Genomic DNA, 20,933 nt, shown 5'->3' on the forward strand with positions numbered 1-20,933 from the left:
CTGAAACTGGTAGTCAGCTGTCTGTGTGTACTACTGATTGCAGTCAGTACTGAATAACATGAGTATGGGTGGTATCGATGCTACAATTTTAAATACCCACAATAACAAATGGTACTAGAATTGCTGAATGTGAGTACTGTAGTGACTCTTGTGATGACAGCCTTGTTCCCCTACCTGTGCAATTCATCTCCATTGTGTTGTTCCATTATGCCAGTCTCCTTCAAGGAGCAGTGGTATCCTTGCAAAACCTCTCCACACAGCAGTAGGACAGGGGAAATGGGAGGCAAGCCATACAGCAGTAGGACAGGGGAAATGGGAGGCAAGCCATGCTGTTCTGCCCCTTAAGTGGGAATACCTGAAGCAGCTTTGCCCAGGATCGTATCTAGTGCAAGGGCTGGGGGGCACTTCAGGACGCCATCTTCTACTCCTTTTCACAGTAGAAGCTGTGTGCAGAATGCTCACATATGTACATTTTAGATTATTTAGATTATTGGCACTTCTTTGCGTAAAAGTCAGTTGTTTTTAAAAAGCTTTTGTATCTTCCCAGAAGTTAGGCAGGTGGAAGCTGTCAAAATCAAGCAATGTTAATGGGATGTAGTGTTTTTATGCTAGCCATGTGAATGTGAACAGAGGCGTGAACAGAAGAATCACCATTCCTCATTCCTGCATTTCTGCCATCTTCTTTATGAGAAAAGGCAAGGAAACAAAGTGCTTGGAAAGACGAGAGTGTGCTTGGTTTCTATGGAATCTTTTTAAGATGACTAACATTATTTCCTTTCACTTACAAAAATTATCTTTGCCTAAAGAAAGCAGAGGCTTGTGAAAATGCATTCCTCTGAAAAGGACCAGCCCAAGGCTTGTACACTTTTAAAATCTTGAATTCTTTTAAATAGTACTTAAATGGTACATAGGTTTTGGGTGGACTATAGCATGAAAACCGGTTAGAATGAATGATAAGTTATAATTACCATCATAAGCTTTTAAAAGAAACAAGGCTTTTGTTTGCTTGTTTGTTTTTGTTAATGGTCTTAATTTATTTATTTATTTCCTTTGGTGAAGTCCTGTGCTCTCTTTTTCCATTCCAAGTTCACAGAGTACAGTGCCAAGTCCTTGGTTATTTAATCTGATCTGTAAGGGAAGCAGAAACCATCAGACCATTGCAAGAACATCTTGTTCAACAGTTTTCAGTCACTAGTTAGGTTGTGAACACAATTCTCAATTAGAACAATAGACTTCTCAAAATCTTACTAAAATATTGTCATCCTGGGAGCAGGTGTGGCATGAAAAAGTTTGCCATTTGCTTCAATTCCTTCTTCCTCTCCACAGTTGCAAGGAAAGCCCGAACTTAGAAGCAACGGTAGCATTATTGGTTCCTGTACAGGCATTTGCTTAATGGAAACTTGAATCGATAAGCCTGATTTTTTATTTTTTTCTTTTTAATTGCAGTATAAATTATATTTTCTTCTATATTGCCAAATAATGCTTAGGGAGACAAAATTTACAGTATAAGAGTTCTCTGCAGTTCAATCATAATGCATTAGTTTAAGCAAAGCCAACAGCTGCAAATACCTGCTTCAGAAGGAACTAACATGGACACTAACAGCCTTCATGGTATGATGCTCAAGGGTAAAGCTTAATCTTATCAAATAGAGTCAGCAGATACAAACAAGAGTCAGAAACTACCAGCCTCTGCAGCAGAGTAGACAGTGTAGCTTCCATGCACTTTTCAGCCTCATTTTCAAATGCAAGAAATGTAAGGGAGTTACCAGGTTTTAAAATGTTGAGGAGAAATTCCTCTGAAACAGGAGAGGGAGAGGGAGACTGTAAAGTCAGCAGCATGCTAAGCAACATCCTGCTACTGAATAAAAAAAAAATGATTGATTGATGAAGGCTAATTCAAGGTGGGCTAAAAGTAACCTCACAGACAGACTGAAATGGTTGAGGTTGGCAGGAAGCTCTGGAGGTCCCCTGGTCCAAACCCTGCTCCAGCAGGGTCACCCAGAGCAGGCTGCCCAGGGCCGTATCCAGGTGGGTTGTGAAGTTCTCCAAGGGGGAGACTCCACAACTCTCTGGGCAACCTGTGCCAACAGCTTCCTGATGGTTAGCCAGAACCTCCTGTGTTCCAGTTTGCACCCACTGCCTCTTGTCGTGGCACTGGGCACCACTGGAAAGAGCCTGGCTCCATACTAAGTATGCTCAAGTACTGTTTAAGGGACAAATCTGAGGTGTTGTATTTGCCTGAAGAAAAAAAAAAAAAACAAAACACTCAAATTCTTTTTATTTTGGCAATGCTATTACACATTTAGTATTTCAATTAGCTGTGATTAATATATTCGCAGCGCTACACACAACTGCCCTTGTTTGTTGTTTGACAATCCCACCTGCGTAGCTTCTAGGAAGCTTCTTAAAAGCTTTTTATGAAAGCTTTTTAAAAACAACTGACTGATTTTTATGCAGAGAAGTGCAAGACATTATAAAACATTAGTGATGTGTACAAGAGATGCTTTAAGGGCTGTGTCTGGATGTGGACAACCAAAAGAGCAGATGAATGAATGGTAGCACCAGTTCAGATCAAAGATCATGTCCAGCCTTTGTGCTATCTCTAGCAATGGCCCACAGCTGGATACCAACCTTGGCAATTGCTTTTCATTAGAATGTATATAGTTTTAAGAGTTTGATTAACACAATTTAAATACAAGAGGTAAACAAAAGTATATTGGAAGCCTTAAAAATCACTTCAGTTCTGAAAAGTGTCACTCACTTCCTTAAGCAAAATAAAATCTATCAGCCTTGAAGAACCAACACTGCCTGGGGAAGATGAGAGTTTTATTCCTTTCTGCATCATTAAATAAATTAACAAAATCCCACCAGGGGAGTTGTTTGTGCAGTTTCAGTGCTTTAAAACTCTAGTCAACTCCACAAAGGGATTAAGCTTGTTTATATCCTTTATCTGTCTGCTCTCTCATGCAAAATGCCTAAGTATCCCTTGGTGCGTAGGTTAGAGCACAGGCTGTTCCATTTCCATGGACAGCCCCTCTTCCTAGACCACACACTGATTATTGTTTTCTTCTCTCTTGTTCCCTCACCCTCTACCTGGCCTGTGCGCAGGTGGCCAAGAAGGCCAACAGCATCCTGGCTGGTATCATGAATAGTGTAGCCAGCAGGAGCAGTGAGGTAATTGTCCCCCTGTACTCTGCTCTGGTGAGGCTGCACCTTGAGTGCTGTGTTCAGCTTTGGGCCCCTCACTACAAGAAAGACATTGAGGCCCTGGAGCGTGCCCATAGCAGGTTTGGGGAGGCCTTATTGCTCTCTACTGGTACCTGAAAGGAAGGTGTGGGGAGCTGGGGATCGGTCTCTTCTCACAGGTAACTAGTGATAGGACTGGAGGGCACGGCCTCAAGTTGCACCAGGGGAGGTTCAGGTTGAGGTTGGCAATGAGGAGACATTTCTTCTCAGAAAGAGCAGTCAGGCACTGGGACGGGTTGCCCAGGGAGGTGGTGGAGTCACCGTCCCTGGGGGTGTTTAAGGAAAGGTTGGACGTGGTGCTTAGGGACATGGTTTAGTGGCTGACGGTGGTAGTGGGATTCCTGGGCCAGACGATCTTGGAGGTCTTTTCCAACCTTAATGATTCTGTGATTCTATGATTCTATGTACTAGGCTTCTTTTGGCCGCACAGTAGTCCAATTTCAGACAAATTTGGCATGAGTATGAGATTGTGAAAAGCAGCCTCTATTCATTTCCTTTGTTAAGCATGTTAGCGTGGTCCTGAGTCCCAGTAGCTCAGAATGGGGTGCCCTGCTCTGTGACCTCTGGGTCCATTCCTCTGGTTGGCACCCTGAGGTAACTGCGTATGGCTGTAGGCTGTGAATCCTAAAACACGAGCATGAAATGGGTGTTGAGGCATTCAACTCATCCAAAGTGTAACACGCACAGGCACACAGAGTTGTGCTCTTCAGTTAGCTCTCCATGTGTACATCTATTTGTGCTTAAGGCCACATCCAAGCCCTGGTCTGCAAACACCTTCATAACTCAGTTAAGCTAGAAGGCCTGGGGGCTGAGTTATGACGTGGGACTGCATACAAAGTAAGTGGGAGCAGGCTCCCCTGCCAGCAGACAGCTGGTTGGCAGCACTGAACGGGAGCAGAAGACGTGAGGAGCAGAGCAGAACAGAGCTCTCCCCAGTGCTCCTGGCTTTATCAGGAGAAGCAACCAGTCACCACTGCCCAGCTGATGCACCAAGAGCCTCTGCAGGTGAGCCAAGTCCCACGAGTGCAGACAGTCTAAATACCTACAGCAGCAAAGCAGCAGCTGCTGGCTCTGATGGTGTGGACAGGGGACTTTCAGAGGGATGTCTCTCTGTATTTATCCACTGCAACTCTGGTGCAGTTGTGCTTCAGGCAGCTGTGCTCTGTTGGATCTTGTGAATACCATGTAGCCAAGGCCATAGCAGGTTAGTGGTGCCACTAACCATGTTATTGCTGCCTGATGATGGTACTGAGAACACCAAGGGAAAATGTCAGGCATTTGCAAGTCACTTTCCTAGTAATGGAGCAATCCATGATGAGGAATGGTATATTTATCTTAAATTCAGACTGTCTTGCTGCTCAGGCAGCTTCTTTCACAAGGCTCATGTCACACCTTCCCTTCCTGCAGGTAAGGATTCCCTGCTATACAAAATTGCCTTAGGTCACCCAAACCTGGTATAAATCATGCATTTTTGAAGGGATTTCAAATTCTTGTGCTTTGGAGATAAAGAGTTTTGGTATACAGGCTAATTGAGACCTTATGTGGGAGATGAGCAGTTTATTATATGCTTGTGTACTATGATCTTTGTTACTCCTTTACCCAAAAAAAACCTGACTGGATGGACATAGATTGGGCAGGGATTTGTTAGACCCCAAGAGCAGCTATGCCCAGGAGTGCCTCCAGATGGGTGGTATGAATCCCCTGTGTATCTTCAGCATGAAAATCACAGCACTGACATTCAGATACAGTGTGCAATTTGAAGGACTAACGTTTTAGTTGTCTTTTATTAACAAAAAAAAAAAAAGCGCTAAAATTATTATATTTAATAATAAAATTATTGAAGAATCCCATGGTGCTGTTCTTAAGATATACTTTTCTGAGAACAACCTCAGTTACCAGAAATCAGGCTGTTCACCTAAGACTTTTCTGTAAGTCACACAATCGTTTTCATTAGGAACCTGTGCTGAGCATGTACATCAGAGAAGAGAAGTCAAAACAAAATTAGCAAGAACCAAAAGAACAGCAGTTACCCTGTAATAATTACCATCTCCATAAACAAGCCTGATGCATCCCAGTAGGCACCTGCCACCAGATTACTAACTTCTGCTTATTACGGCTGAGTAAAACTTGCTGTTGCCAGCCTTGGGGACAGGCTGCCCTCTTGACAGGTCCTCAGCTGCAGGCGGAGGAGCCATGCACACTCTCAGGGGAGGCACGATGCTTGCTGGGGCAGGAAGAGCTGTCACATCACACAAGTGCTCTCATTTTAGCCCATCAGCCTTCCACAGACCTTATTGCTTAGGTTCAGCTGTGATCATGAAAATCACAACGCAGATGTCTTGTGCTATCAGTTCCCAGTGCCAGCTACTGCATGTTCCTTTTGAAAATAATGTTGTGAAGGGACTCCTAGACCCTGTTTCTCAAGTATTTGCCAAATGCCTGAGGCATGCATTTCAGAAAGACTTACTTGCCAGGAGGCTGGCTGACTGATGGGTGAAGTGGGAAAGACTTTTGTCTCCTAGGCCCTTGGGTGTCAGGGGCTGACATGCAGGTACCCTGCTTTGGGGGCACTCATCTTACTAGCCACAACTGCTCCTGCATCATTTATCCTCCACCCCCTCTGTATTTTAGGAGATTTCATCCTCACCACTTCTGTGGATCCAGAGAACAGCTTGTTACTTGTAAAATCTACTGGGGAATCACCATAACAAAATAGCTCTGGGACACAAGTGGCTCTCTCATCTCCAGTGCCTCATTTTGTTTTCACTTAGATTCCCTTTTTTATCATCAGGGAAGGACAGACCATGCTCTTTGATGTCACAGAGTAACCAAATCTTTCATGAAGGCACAGATATAGTAGAAAAGAAAATTTTCTTAACTCTCACAGACAAAATAATTGGAAAAGAGATACCTACATTCTTCTGCTCTTCTTTTCTTCCTGGAAACCTTTCTATCAGCCTTTTGTTTTGAGAGATGCTGGCTGTGAGGATCACTGGGGGTCCAGAGGAAAGGAGGCATATTGATGGATAGCTTTTAATCCCTTATTCATTATCCCTTTGGCACCTGCTTTCTGGCATGTCTGAATGATAATCAGGCTTGCACACACCTGATGAATACACCTGACCGAGAACAATGCCTGAAAAGATAACTTAAAAAGATGGCAAAAATGAATATTCACTACACCAGTTAGCAGTCTGGGACCTCCCTTCCTAAGCCTTTTGGGAGAAACCAGGTAAACCTGAGTTTCCCGGAATCAGAGCTGATGATTTGCATGTCTAAGTCCCCTGAATGTCACAAGAAGCACACGTGGGTTTTCAGTCTGTCTCTGAGAATTTGGTAAGTGGCATTTCTGACTATTTCATATCTCCAGACAAATTCTGCTGGAAGCCACCAGCGGTCAGTGGTGGAAATTTTCATGGCAGGCAGGTCATTTTGTAAGCCACGGGGAGCCAGATGGAGCCAATTCCATAATCCTGAACTATAAATAATGCATTATTTAATACAGATTCTGAAGTCCCTGAAGGCTTGCAAATCAGTCACTTAATAGCTTTTCGTGTTAGACACACTGAATGCTGTAATAACCTGATGTCGTTTTGAACACAGTGATTAAGTATTCAGTTTACAAGACAAATGGAGACTCATTAGAGTCAATCAGAGAAGAATTACACGAACTTAAATTGCAGGTATTTATCACAGTTCTCAAAAGAATATTTTAGTAGATATTTTGTAAGAAAAAGTTGCTGCTTTGTTATTCTGTAAAAGTACTGCCTTCTTCATAAAGAACTAATGAAATCTTTTTCCAGTCCTGATGTTTTATGGTAATCTGACTGTACTATGGCATTTTACGTCATTGTGCAGTGAAATAGTGAGTGTGACAATGGATGTCCTATCGGCAATTTTTTACCAATCTATTTTAAGCTTTTGCCTTTGTGATGACTAGAATGAAAGCTTTACTTTAGCTAATGCAATAGGAACTGAATCAGCCATCAGTGACTTCCAGTACACTATCCATGGGAAAAAAAAAAAAAAGGCAGAAAGAAAAAGTAATATTTGACATGCTTAGTTTGTTATGTTTGCTTAGTGTGAAAAATGTTGGGAATTTGCAGTAATTTAGAGTTTAATGACATAAAGAATACAAAGTTTTACAGAAATACAGAATTAAGTTCAAAATACATATTCATTATTTTTATGATTCAGAATTTGTATGATTTCAATTCTACCTATCTCTGTAAGTTTTTTTTTTTTTTTTTTTAACTATATTTATCTCTTTTAAATAAGATTACCTAAGCTGTGATAAGGCTGCCAAAAGCCAATTAACAATATTAGAGTAACACTAATACTTTGTAGCTGAGGAACTGGAATAAAATTATTTCCATTTAGCTAGGGATTGCAAAGTAAAATATTAAGTATAATCAGGACTAAATTTAGAGAAAGAAAGCCATAGACTGAGGCTGCTTTTCAGAAACTTGCTTAGGATTTTTTTCCCTGAAATTCTCTGCAGCACAGCAGACCTATCCTGTTGACTCCAGATAACAGCATTTGGAGCTCCTATTGATTCAAGACAAAGATTTATTATTGGTAGAACAAATCACAGTCAGGCACTGCTAATTAATAAATAACCTTTGCATCAGAAATGGCTTACAGTAAAGCTCCTGTTTTAACTGCCTATTTGCAGTAACAGTGTGCTTCTCTTCTAGGTTATTTGGCATTGTTTGTATCTACACCGAGAGGATGTGTTTTGTACTCACTCTTTGTGAAGATATAATTTACATGGTCATCCTCTGGATTCTCACAGCCACCTTCAGCCTCATTAAGAGAAGCTGCTATTCCAAGACAACTGCAATTTGCATTTAAGTAAGAGAGCAGAAAGGTTTTCAGATAAAAGCATATCAATTAGATTGTTTTGCCTGAGAAAAGGAGTTACATTTTCATAAGAAGAAGGGGGCAGTTTTGCCTTAATTTTCTTAGACTCCGAGATAGGGAGCAATCCTTGATGCAGCCTGACTGCACCAGAAGGTTTATTACCAAATTTTCTTCTGTGCTTTATGTATTATTGGAATTAACAACCAAGTACACTGCTCTCAGAAGCATTCCAGGGTAGCTTAAAATAGATTAAATTTGTATGGTTGGTGTAATTTATATGACAATAAGCAGTTCATTTTCTTGTCATTTTAGATTCTGCTAGTTATCATTTTTTTTGGAAACAATTCAGTTCTGGGAAACATTTTCCAGTTTTCTAGGTAAAAAGTGGGATTTTGTCATAATTACGGACAGTCAAACCAGCTGACACACCAACCATGTCCATATAAGACAAAGAGCCAATTTGTTCCTGAACTTAGCCAGAACATTTCTGACTCCCAGTTGCTGATGTTGTGGTTATTGGCCACATTTTCATAACTGGGAAGAACAGCTTCCCAAGACAACCTTTTTTTGCTAGTCAGAATTTTATTTCCCAGTGAGCCTTTCCTAAAAATAGGACTTCAACATCCATTAGAAAATACCAATGCAGCAAAGACACTTGCAATTCCAAGAGCATTGCGATGTGGGGCTGTGCTTTGTAGTTGGCTCAAAGTATCAGCAATATGTCAGACAATTCACTTCTGAAATTCTGGTACTAATACTTCTGAACTTCTGCAGAGCTTACATTAGCCTTCTTATTCTGGTTTGTACGGAAGAGGGGAAGAAACTGAAGGACCAAGTGACTTGCTGCAGCTCACACAGAGAAATAACAAAAGCCATGGCCAGACCCTTGTTTGGTCCTGCATATATTAGGCAAAACTGGATTTGCACCGTTAGTTGCTCTGTTCTGTAACGGATTTGGCAGAAGGTTGGTTTGTGTGACATAGATCTGAGTTATAAATAATGTTATTTTGTGCCTACAGGTGCTGTTTTACAAATAAAATGACTGCAGGAGCAAAACAGTCTGAAAGCTAAATGCCATATATCTGAGTTCAAAATGTACTTATTTAGAGCATTAAGGCAAGTGAACATCCATTTTAAAGCACTTTTAAGACAACTTTCATTTCACCTAGGCAATATGCATTGCCCACATGGAGATGCATTTTTACTGCCCTTGAAAACTTGGAAAACCGGAGTGGGTGGAAAGCTGTGCTGTGCCTGAAGAGTGTGTTTCAATGATGTACCCACCAGCTGAGAACACAGGGGCCTGAGAGAGCTTTCCTGAACTTCACGAAGGGTGCTGCCCCATACAAACATGCTGGATTTGGGATATCCAGGTGTGAAAAGCTTTCCTATTTCACAAGCAGAATAAAGTCTTGTATCAGGATTTCCCCAAACCTAAGATCGTGCCTAGATGCTGCGAAGCCAGACGTGGGCTGTTGTCCTCCACCATGTGCCAGGAGGGGTGGCACCACCGTTATCAAGGTGGTTTCAACATCGCTGTTTGCTCTAGGTCTTTGCCAGTGGTTTGGGGGTTTCTTTGAGATAAATTCTGCACCTTGAAAGTTGCTGTGAGGCAGGAGATTGTTTTGCAACTGGGAGCAAAGGGACAGCATGCAGCAAGGGTCAATCTTCCTCTTGGGTATTTCACTTTTAAGTCTCTGAGTGTCAGAGGTTTGACAATGGGTAGCGGATTAACAGGGATTAATCTAATCAGTTACACTCAGAAATAAAGAAGTAAACAAATAGAAGAACTTTGAAATAGCAGTATGATTATTTTGTGGAATAAACACCAGCCCCATGAATAGGCTCAACCAACCTAAAGTAGCCTCTCCACTCCATTGGCAATCCGTGGTGGAGCTCATATGTTCTGATCCCAGCAGATTCCTCCAGCTGGCACCAAGCAGAGCAGGGGCTAACAGAGGAAAGTTGTCCCTGTTAAAATCATTTGGAGGGTGCTGTCTGAGAGATCTTTTAATTAGATATACATCTAAATCAGGGCAGCTGTTTGCCTGTTGTACTTTTTGTTGTTGTTGTTGTTATTTTGTTTTATTTTCCTGCTGCATGATTTTTAGCTACTCAGTCATGTTTTTGCACGATACTACAGTCATGGAAATGGTTTAAATCACCTTATGTAAGAAACCTCTAGTCAATCATGTCGCAGTAATGTCATAAGGAAAATCACAGCAAAATTTATTAAAATGTCATACAAGTTATTTAGGATGTCATAAACAATATTTGTCTGTTTTTAGTAACACTGAGATATACTTATTCGTGTAAGCCTTCTCGTCTCAAGTGATAACAGACAAGTGGTTAAAACATGGAGAAGAATACTGTCTCACATGCCTCCTTATTACATGCTGCCCAACAATTTTCTCTCTCTCTCTCTATATATATATATATTAAACATGCTACCGTGAGGGTTTATTATTGGTTAAAATGAAGCTGGTTTTACTGCAGTGAAAACTTTATCAGTTATTACTGAAGTCAGAATATCCTGACATGAGAAATGAATATTTTCCAAACTCCAATTAACTAGGTTGAACAGAGATTTAAAGACATGACTTAGTACTGGTGACCTATAGAAATGATAGGTGTGTAATTATTTCTAGAACATTTAAGCCAGCCATTACTTTAAGCATTTAAGCACTGGAAGCATTTTCAGTAGAAGCATTTGAAAAACAGCAAATTATAAAGTAGAGCTAGGTTTTAAGAACAGTTTACAAGCTGAAATTTATATTCACAACTGAAGTAGCTAAAACAAATGGAACTTTATTCACAGTAGACAACACATAGGTCAGCCATCATTACGGTGTTAAAATTAGAAATACTTAGGTACTTAGATAACCACAGGCATACCGACTTCATTAATCAAGATGCCAAAGAACACATATCTGAATATTAAGCATTGCAAAGTTTCATAGAAGTACACGAGCTGCTGAAACACTCAAAAGTTATTAACCAGTTTTGTTCAGATGCAAAGCTACAATTCTTTGCTCACTGCACAAGTCTAGCTTGCTAGAGAGCTTTGATTTCTCTTCCTCTGCTCTTAAAAGTGAGAGGTAAAACTCAGATGGTCTGGGCTGCACGGGTGGCCCCTGAGGTCACTTGTATTCATCACGAGACCTTCATATTTAGGAGATTATCCATGAGGTCTGGTCATTATTTCAGCAAAAATATCCTGAAGCACCTGAGCAAATACACACAGCTTTCTACCTTTTCAATGGTTGGTGCAGAATATTCTTCCAACAGGAAAGAAATAAAGCATGAGCTTCTCGTTGCACTAATAGAACTTTGTTCTTTTCAAGACAAAACTTAATTATCAGAAAAGGTCTTCAAGACAATATGAATCTGTAGCTACATTTTCTCTTGGGTGGACCAATAATTCTATTACACGTTCATTTCTGTGGCTGAGTGGTTCCCCAATATCTCTTATTTTAATAACAAATTATCACAGAATTTCAGTTCAATATGGATGACATATAGTTGTAAATCAGGCAGGGGGTTCAAACTGTCATAAAAATTCTACTTAAATAATAAAAAAATACTGCATATAACGCTGCCCATAAATATGTACAAATATATGTAAATATGAAATCAAGCAAGTTGTTAAAACTTACTGCATTTTCCTCGCTGTATATGCGGCTGACACTGAAAATGTTAAATTACCTGACAGAGGAACTTTTTTCCTTCAGTTTCAAGTCCTGTTTGTATAGTCTTCCAACAAATTGTTAAATTTAAAATCTTTTGAGGAATTCTAAGCATAGTTTTGCTTTATTGTGCCTTAGAGCTACTAGGAAAATTCAAAGAACGTTTGTGCTTATATAAAACTGGTCCAAGACCTAAGAACATTGACACTGATCTCATAGCAAATTCGCTTGTTTGTGGTTGAACTGTGGATTTAAGGGTCCTTCTGTACTTGGCAGGAATTCTTGCTCATTGTCCGTGCAGCTAACCTAAACATTGTACAACCATTTAGGTGCAAGACGCTCTGATCCCATGACGTTACCTGGATTTAAAATTCATTTTAAAGGCTAAAATAGACTAATCATACTTTTATCGCAGAGACACATTACTGTCTAAAGACTACTTAGGAAAGTTAATCAAAGACTGAAATTAGGACAGCTTTGGTCTGTCACAGTCTGAGGATCTGTGAGATAGAGCAATACCTGTGATGCATAAAGGTGGAAAAATATTTCAATTAATGCTAAATAAAGCATGAGATCCTGATGATTTGGGAAGATAAAAATAGCTTTGTAAAGATGAATGCAAAGAAATGGTATGTAAAAGGGCAGCACAAATAAGAATTTCCCTACAGGACAACATTTTGGTTTAGCTCAGGGGCTGAAATACTCAGGGTGTAAGGATCCTTCTTTTAGCTCCCCTTTTTGCTCCAGAGGATCTGCATTTCCTTATGCTCCTGAGAATCCTGGCCTGGCAGACCCATCTGGTTTGGATTGTTTCAACTATTAGTATCGCTGTTTCCCTTTGCACAACATTGATTTTTTTCTGATAGGACTGGGTCTTGGGACTCCCATCCATCTGCGCAATGTCCAGGACATGGAATATTAATTGCCTCTTTCCTACTTCTCAGAGAACTCTTAGCTGTTTTATGAAAGGTTCAGCAGCTTTTTCAAGAAGACCAAGGTGTTCCTCCACTCAGATAATAATAATTAAGGACACTGTTGAGTGTGGAGAGTAGGAAGTGTGGGTTAAAGTATCTCCAGGGCAAAAAGTTGACAGCAGATTTGCAGTTGTGAAAAGAAAAGGTAATTTCTGCAATGCACCTCTTTTTCTAGAAGACACGTTCATAGAATGAGGTATGAGTAAAAAAAAAAAATGGTAGGAGTAAGCTCCTACCTACTGTAGATACAGTAATAGGTATGTGTCAGCCAATCTGGAGACTCATTATTCTATAATTATTTTATTATACATTATCTTTTCTGTCCTCCTGTGGTTTTTTATTACTGTTATTACTTTTTTAATTTTATGAGGAATATCGTTCTGCATTGCAAATAAGTTAGAACCCAGTTCCCCTTCATTGAGCTCAACACCTCCAGGAAATTTGAAAGTGTTTTTTTTTTTGTTTTTTTTTTTTTTTTTAAAGGATGAAAGAGACTGAGCATCTTACTTTTATATGAACACATCTCTTATTGAAACATTTCATAGGTTCTGTTGGCTTATGAATGTGAACTTGTTACAGGAGGTACCAGACAGTCCACCTGGGAATCAGAAGGTAAAAGCAGGTTCATCTGGTGTCCCTTGAAAATGCCACATCAATGTTCAGAGCTTGAAGAGGTGGAAGTAGGAGCTCACTCAGGTCAAAAGCTGGGTGCAAATGGGTGAGTGCAGCCTGCTGCTGGAGAAGGTCAAGGGGACAGGCACTTGTGGGGAACTTGAACTTCCTGGGGTGAGGAGCACAAGGCTCCTGACAGCATTATGAAGGCCCTGAAGTTCTTACCAGTGACGTTCTTATAGGTGGTCCAGGTTAGCTGAAAAGAACCATGAAAACTACAGAATTATTAAGGTTGGAAATGACCTCCAAGATCACCTGGTCCAACCATCCCCCTACCACCAATGTCACCCACCCTGTCCCTAAGCACCAGGGACAGTGACTCCACCACCTCCCCGGGCAACCCATTGTAGTGCCTGACTGCTCTTTCTGAGAAGAAATGTCTCCTGGTTTCCAACCTGAATGGCTGGACCTGTAGGGTTAATTCCCAGCCTTAGCCTCAAAAATCAGCTGAAGGCAACCATTTTGTTAATTAGGTGTTAGTTTGATTAGGGAGTTAAACCCTGAAGACACACCTGAGTGTAATGAAACTCACGTGGGGATACACTACACCTCTGAGAGAATGAACATGGGTGTGGATACGTTAAATTATGTTGGGGAAGGAGAGAGGAATTATTCCTTGCACTGTTTTACTGTTTATGGAAGATAGATGGAAACAATGCGAGGGACTTCTACCAGCTGTTCAAGGACTGAATGAAACTGCAATCCAGTTAAACTTAAACCTTTCGTTCTTATTCTTTCTGCAGTTACCTTGGTTTTATAGGAACTTGCCAAGCCTTGAAAAGCAAAGTGCAGGTCTAGAAGCATAACTGCTCTTGCAGAATTCTGTTCTTTGCAAAGAAAATCGTCCTTCATTTTCACAGTCAAAGCTAAGACATCTGGTTTGGCTTTGATTACTGTCACCCTCCATTCCCTGGTTGAGTGCTGCTATAGAAGTGCTACAAACAGTCTTAAATCCTCACCAGTCTAATTCTTGCCTGTCTTGATTTCAGTTAGGACAGAGTTAATTTTCTTCCTAGTAGCTGGTAGAGTGTTATGTTTTGGCTTAGGATAAGAACAGTGCTGATAACAGGCTGATGTTTTAATTGTTGCAGAGCAGTGCCTACACCAAGCCAAGGATGTTTCAGCTTCTCACTCTGTCCTGCCAACAGGCAGGCTAAGGGTGCAGCAAGAGCTGGGAAGGTACAGACCCAAAGCAGCTGACCCAAACTAGCCAAAGGGGTATTCCATACCATCTGACATCATGCTGAACAATATACATGTATAGGGGTGGCTAGCTGGGGTGGGGGGCCATCTGCTCGGGGATAGGCTGGGCATAGGTCAGTGGGTGGTGAGCAATTGCACTGTGCATCACTTGTTTTGTACACATTATTATTAGTAGTACTATTATCATCATTATTATTATTGTTATTATTATTGTCCTGTCTTAATAAACTGTCTTTATCTCAACCCACAGGCTTCACTTTCCCATGTCTCTCCCCCATCTCAAAGAGGGAGGGTGGAGGGCGAGTAAATGGCTGCCAGCTGGGTTAAACCACAACATTGTCTCATTTTGTTAAACCTTTGTTCAGATGATAGTCATGTCCACTTGCTCTCCTGTGCATAAGACATTGACATTTTCTTGAAGGCTGCCTTAATAATTACATAAGATAAGTTATTCTATTCTTGTAGAACAACTGGGTTTCTTTTCCAATACAAGTAAGTTTTTATTGATTGCTATTCATACAGCAATTTGTCAGGCTTTTGCTTTTCATGCAGTAGTTCACAAATTACTTTTTTTTTTTTTTTGAGAAATACAAAAACAAGCTAGTGACATAATGTTTCTTGAAGCAGAGCAAAGAAAACATAATTTAGAAGGGGACAACAAACATAAGTCAAATATAAAATTCTACTGTAGACTTAATTTTATTTAGAATCAAGAAAACAGACAAAATTGGAACAAGAAATTTACAAGACCAACACAAATTTTTGGTGTTTTCATTCAGTTCAGTGGCCTCAGTAAATCAAGTGTTCAAATCTTTTCCAAGTTCTTGCTAGTGTGTTTTCTGTAGGTGAAGAACTTGGAACTGAAGCTTACGAATTCTACCAGAGCTTCTTGACGTCATCAGATAGCAAAATACAAAGGAAAACATATACAAAGGAAATCATATTCAAAATACAAAGGAAAACATAAATCAATAACTCAGATTGTTTTGCTAGATGTGATTTTTTTTTTTCTATTACATCCTCTTTCTTTCAATAACCACTGTTAGCAATAGGACCAACATCACTATAAGTCACTATTACTAAAATTTTATGCTCCAGGACCTGTAGCTAACCAACAGCAACTAGCTCCATAAGAAGCGAAGTGCTGCTGATGCAGTAAAGAAGCAACTACTTCAGCCATCCCAGGAACCTTTTATTCTGGAAAACTCCAGCCCAGAAACCCCTAGAAAGCATTCTTAGTACTAAAGATTTAATACTTGCCTTCCCCAATAGAACCCAGAATCAGGTGGAGGCCTGATGATGGGTGGTCCTCACCCAGGTGGCCCTCACTATGTTAACAAGGAGCTGTAAATTAGTGCAGGTTGAGCACTCCACTGATTGGGTCTTCTTTTGTAGTTTGTACTGCTGCTGTATGGGGCTGCAACCTTTTCTGTGAGGTACATGTGGATGTGTACCACCATTGGCTTCTGGAGACTTTGTACTGCTGAGCTGTGACCTGTGAAGGTGAGAAAATGGCTTTGAACAACCTTATTTCCTTACTGTTTTTGAGGCAGGGGAAGAAGCCTGGCTTTTCCATTTGCTTTCACAGCATGACAGGATACAGCTCTGGGCTGTAGCTTGCTGTCCCTAGTAATCTCCTCCAACTGCCACCTTTGTGAACAGCAACTGCAGTGATGAGGGGGGAAATCTTCCTGGAATTGTGCGGTTAATAGATGCAGGTTGGACTACAGTCTAAAAAAAACTTCACTTATCCTTTGTAAAGTACTTCATTTATTGAGTTCAGGTATTGAAGACTGTACCTCAGTGATCTTACACTCATGTCTGGAAAAATAACTGGTGGTGTTCACTAGGAATAGCAATCAAAAAATATAGCATGACACACTTTAAAGAAGAAGAATAAAAAAACAACAACAACCCATTACCATGTTTTGCATGTTTAAACTTCAAAACACTGAAGAAATTCACTCAAAAATAGCTTTTCTGAGTAATTTTTTTCCTCTGCCAGAATAAGATGCTTAGCACCTGTGATGTTTATGAAAACTGGCAGAAGCTACATTCAGTACTGCAAGGGATGGGATAATTCTATTAGATACATTCTCATTTTCAGGCTAAGGTCATCTTCAAAAAGATGAAGCTGGTTGGAGGCATTGAAATCATACTTTTTTTTTGGGCAAGAAATCCTTGATTTCATATGTATTTTATTTCTATGTTTTCTTCATTCTTTGTTGCTTCTGTTTGAGAGGTAGCAGTCCCCCTTCAGAGCTAAGGACACTTGATGCAGCAAAGCTTCTGTAATACTGGCAGGCTGGTTCTGTTTTTTTTGAACAGACTATTAGTTTCCTGCCTGTAGATTAGATCCCTCATAGGGGAATTTGTACAGCCCCAGCCAGCCACAATGATTCCCATCACTGCTGCATTTACGCTTCTTCTGTGTGGGTGAGCTCACGACTTACTGCCTAAGAGCTGAGCAGTGTGAGCAGGTCTTGAAGTAACTTGAGGGAGCGGTGTCCTGAGCCCTGCTGAAGCCAGGAGGCCTCCACACAAATATTCACAATGGCTGTTTTTTGTTACTTTGTTGCTCCTGCAAATATCTCTGCAGCTGCTGAGAAGCTCATGCTTCGGTTAAATGCAGAGGGAATTTGTTGTATCTGCCTGGATAGGCACACTGAAGGAGAAGTGGGCAACTGGTGAATATAGCATGTTCTATTTAAGTGTCACTTAGCATCATGATACATGTATAATAATTCTTTGCCTGATGCTTTGCTGCTTTCCTTGGTGTTGAAATTGACTTTTCCTTTTGTAAAGGCTTTAATCTATGATTATTTTATCTTGATGCTGTTTAAGTGGAGTGCATCTCTTCTGCAATCTTTTAAAACACTCTAAATGCAAGTGTGCCCAGAGCTGGGATTCCTGTCCTCCTTTACCTAAAATATCTGTGTCAGAGTTATTGGGGAAATTATTTTGGATTTCTATGACTTGTATGTAATCTTCTGTGTTACATAAACATTACTCTTGTTAGCTTTTATTTTTGAGAAGTACTGCTTGCAAGTCTCCAGATATTTCTCTACATATGTGCCCAGGCATATTTTTTTTTCTTTTTTTAATTTTTTTTAACTTTCTCTGCTATCCCAGTGTCTTCTGGGCTACTTACCAAATTTTCTTTCTGTAATGCCAGGTTTTAGATGTCAACTCCAGGTGGCTTTTTGGGAGGGGGATGGCACTGAATATTTTTTGGGAATGGGGAACTGTGAAAGTTTGCATGGAAAATCCTAGTTCCTGAGCATTCTGTCATGAGAACAATGCTGGAGCTGTCTTATGGTCCCCTTCCAAAAGGGGCCACATGTTGCTGGCTGGCTGGAGCTCCTTCGATCAGCCAAGGTGTTGCTGCTGCAATAGTGACTGTGTGTGCCCCTCAAGTCTTTGCCCTACTGCACTTTGAGCTGCTCCTTGAGGATTTATGCAACTTATCTGGGGGAAAATGGTCTATTCTGTACTTGTGACCTTAAAAGATTAAGTCACAATACTTACTATAAGCTCTTAAAGAAGGAGAATTTTCTCTACTGCCAGTACAGCCACCTGTTTAACTGGTGTTTTTTCACTGTAACAAGAAGTACTGCTTCAATGGGGAATATCCCAGGAGCTTGCATGGGGGCTTTCTGTGTAAGGGATCACTTGACTGAAAGCTTCCAGAAGTCAGCATCTCTGCCGCAGGAGTCCCTTAATCTCATGTTAGGCACAGGAGGCAGCTGATAAGACTGTCCTGTGCTTGGCAGCTCAGCTTTGGCAGTGATTTGCTTCTCTTTCAGCAAGGAGGCCAACAAGCTCTTGCTGTTGGGTAAACTGGCAGTAAATCAGCCCTGGCTTTCCTACCCTGTTGGCCCATCAGAGCTAGCACGACGCAGATCTCCTAATTGACCTTGGAGAAAACAGTTACCACCTGGCTTAGTGTAAGTGGCACTCAAGTAGAGTGGGCAGCGGAGTCTGGCCTTGGCAGATCCCATATGATGCTGCTTTGTGCTGTTCTGGTTTCTGTGTTGGCTGTCGAGGCCAGTCCTTGCACTGCACCTAATCTAAGCCAGTGGTGCTGCACAGGAGCTTGTTTGTTGGTAATACCAATTTGTCACCCTTTAAACTGAAGAAGCTTGATTACCACTGTTGCTCTCTAAGCATTGATTTTGCTGTTCAGTCTAGACCTCCTCATTAAGTACATGTGGTCAAGCCAGAGTGCTGCAAAGGGCACCAGTTAAGTAGGCCTTCTCACATGTCTAGCACTTCATATTTCGGGAGAGACATTGAATACCATATTAGTTTGCATATGTTTAGCTCTGAGCTTTGCAGGGAAGAGATGCCTGCTACTTTGTTGAATACCTAATCTGCCACCGGTTTGCTATGGGTTTCTCAGCAATGATCAGGTCTGCAGTTCACAATTAAATAGCATGAGGGACACCCCTTACATTGGAGTAAGCAATGTTTTCCCCTGTACCTTGCTCACTTAGCAATGTGCAAGTGTTGTGTGCTTCTCTGCATGCTCCACACAAGTGATGGTGAACATTCAAATGCTGAACCTGAAGCAGTTAATGTTGTAGCACTGAATCAAGACAGCTTCTGCTGAGAAACTGTAGTCATCGTGTTTTAGTAATGAGCTCAAAGCATTTCAACATCTGCTCTCAGGGAAAAAAAAGTAGTGTGGGGGATCTTGTTTGTTTGCCTGCTTTCAATCAGGAAGAATCATTTTGTTTTTATATCAGTCTCATAAAAAGGGCATAGGCAACAGACACTCATCCATCATAGTGATGCATGGTTCCTGTGTAGTTTTTAAACTGCCCTACTTTTACCAGCTTACTTCTGGCATTTGACATCTATCCATCCACTGCTGGATTTCATCCCCCGAATACAGGCCTAACTGGATATGAGCAGAGGTGAATTGCATAGACTATAGGAAACTGGTCACACACAGCAAGTTTCATCCATATGCTTCCCAGAGTGTACAGATAGATAATATAGGACTATGGTCTTCCTTACTATACCCTTGCCCGCAAGTTATGGGCACTAGGCTGTGCTGGTCTACTGTGATGTGCTCGGACATCTCCACTTGCTGTTGTGGTTCTGCTCATGCATGGTCTCTGTATGCATTGCTTTAGGCAACTGTGCAGTGACTGCAGCATGACTGACCCTTTACTGATGGGTCTCCACCAGAAGATGTTCTGATGAGCTTCTGTGTTCTGTTCCTCCAGCTCATGTCAGTCGTTTACTGTCAACTGATATATTTCAAAGTGTTCAAGTGCACCTTAGTCTTCCTGTGCTGCTCTCAAATCTGTGCTTGTGTTTTGGAGAGGACAATACATGTGCATAACCCATAGGTAAAAATATTCTGCAGAATAAGTTGGCTTCTTGCTTGAAGTCTCTGTGTATGTGCTGCAGGGCAGAATTTTTCCTGAAAGGAGGGTGTTCATCCTTCTTGGTTGCTGTATGTGGCAGGAGTCATTGTAAAGGACAAAATAAAATCTTTTATTTTCATTCCTCAAGAATCTTAAGTAACCTGCAGGAGATATTGCTAATGCTGTGCTCCTGTGTGGCTCCCTTCTTAGCTGCTAGGTATCCTTTGGGGAAACTTCAGCACGTGTTTCAGTATGCAATCTATCTGCTTGAGAGATTACAGTAATTGTCTATGTTTGAGCATCTCAAAGTTGAGCATTCAAGGCTATCTTGGAGCCTTTAGGCAGCAAAAATGGCACGAGGTGCACTTAAATGGCTGGATGTTCTCTAGTGAAATAGCTGAAGTGAACAAGGGAAGGGAGTATTTGTTTTTTTTTTTTTTTGTTTGTTTGTTTTCTTCTTTGTCCCTAGCAGTCTGGCATGGGTTTTTGTTGCTGTTGTTATTGCTTCTCAGCCCCCACCGAAAAAAATAAAATAAAATAAATGACTAGTGTCCAGTGATATTGACACTTGGGAGAACTGACCTCTTCTCGGTGCTAGCACTCACAGTAATCCTTCCTCTAAACAAACGTTCCCTGTGCCTGTCGTACACCTGGGAGGTGCCGAACCTGGAGCTGAAGCTTTGCTGGCATGGCACGGAACAGACTGGGTGTGTCAACTTTGCTGTAGAAAGCTGTATGCTGAAAAGGAGGCTTGGCTTGGCCGGAGGGCTGACAGAAAACATTTTGAAAAGTTGGGCAGATGCTGCTGGTGTCAGTGTGGCCTGCCTAATAATAGGTGATGTTCATGCTGTGGCAAGCAGGAATAGGTATTTGATTGTGGAGCAGGGCTTGGGAATCCTTTGAAGCAGGGA

At 41.1% G+C, this 20,933-nt stretch overlaps 1 protein-coding gene and 1 long non-coding RNA gene across 4 annotated transcripts in view; both read left to right on the plus strand.

The window, feature by feature from the left end:
• Positions 1-6,405: 6,405 nt before the first annotated feature.
• Positions 6,406-20,933, plus strand: part of RPS6KA2 (ribosomal protein S6 kinase A2) — a 301,250-nt gene continuing 286,722 nt past the window's right edge. The window contains exon 1 of one of the 3 annotated variants that reach the window (XM_068676930.1): positions 6,406-6,582. In XM_068676930.1, the coding sequence (XP_068533031.1) occupies positions 6,535-6,582 (48 nt within the window). In that variant the 5' untranslated portion in view covers positions 6,406-6,534. Of the gene's footprint in view, positions 6,583-15,990; positions 16,148-20,933 lie in introns of those variants that run through there. The other 2 variants (XM_068676932.1, XM_068676928.1) reach the window with 2 other exon arrangements.
• LOC137853998 (uncharacterized) lies at positions 6,589-12,001 on the plus strand. Its single transcript, XR_011094863.1, has 3 exons — positions 6,589-6,929; positions 7,944-8,100; positions 9,129-12,001. It is a non-coding gene; the product is annotated as an uncharacterized lncRNA (long non-coding RNA).

The sequence above is a fragment of the Anas acuta genome, chromosome 3, assembly GCF_963932015.1.
Source record: "Anas acuta chromosome 3, bAnaAcu1.1, whole genome shotgun sequence".
Lineage (NCBI taxonomy): Eukaryota > Metazoa > Chordata > Aves > Anseriformes > Anatidae > Anas > Anas acuta.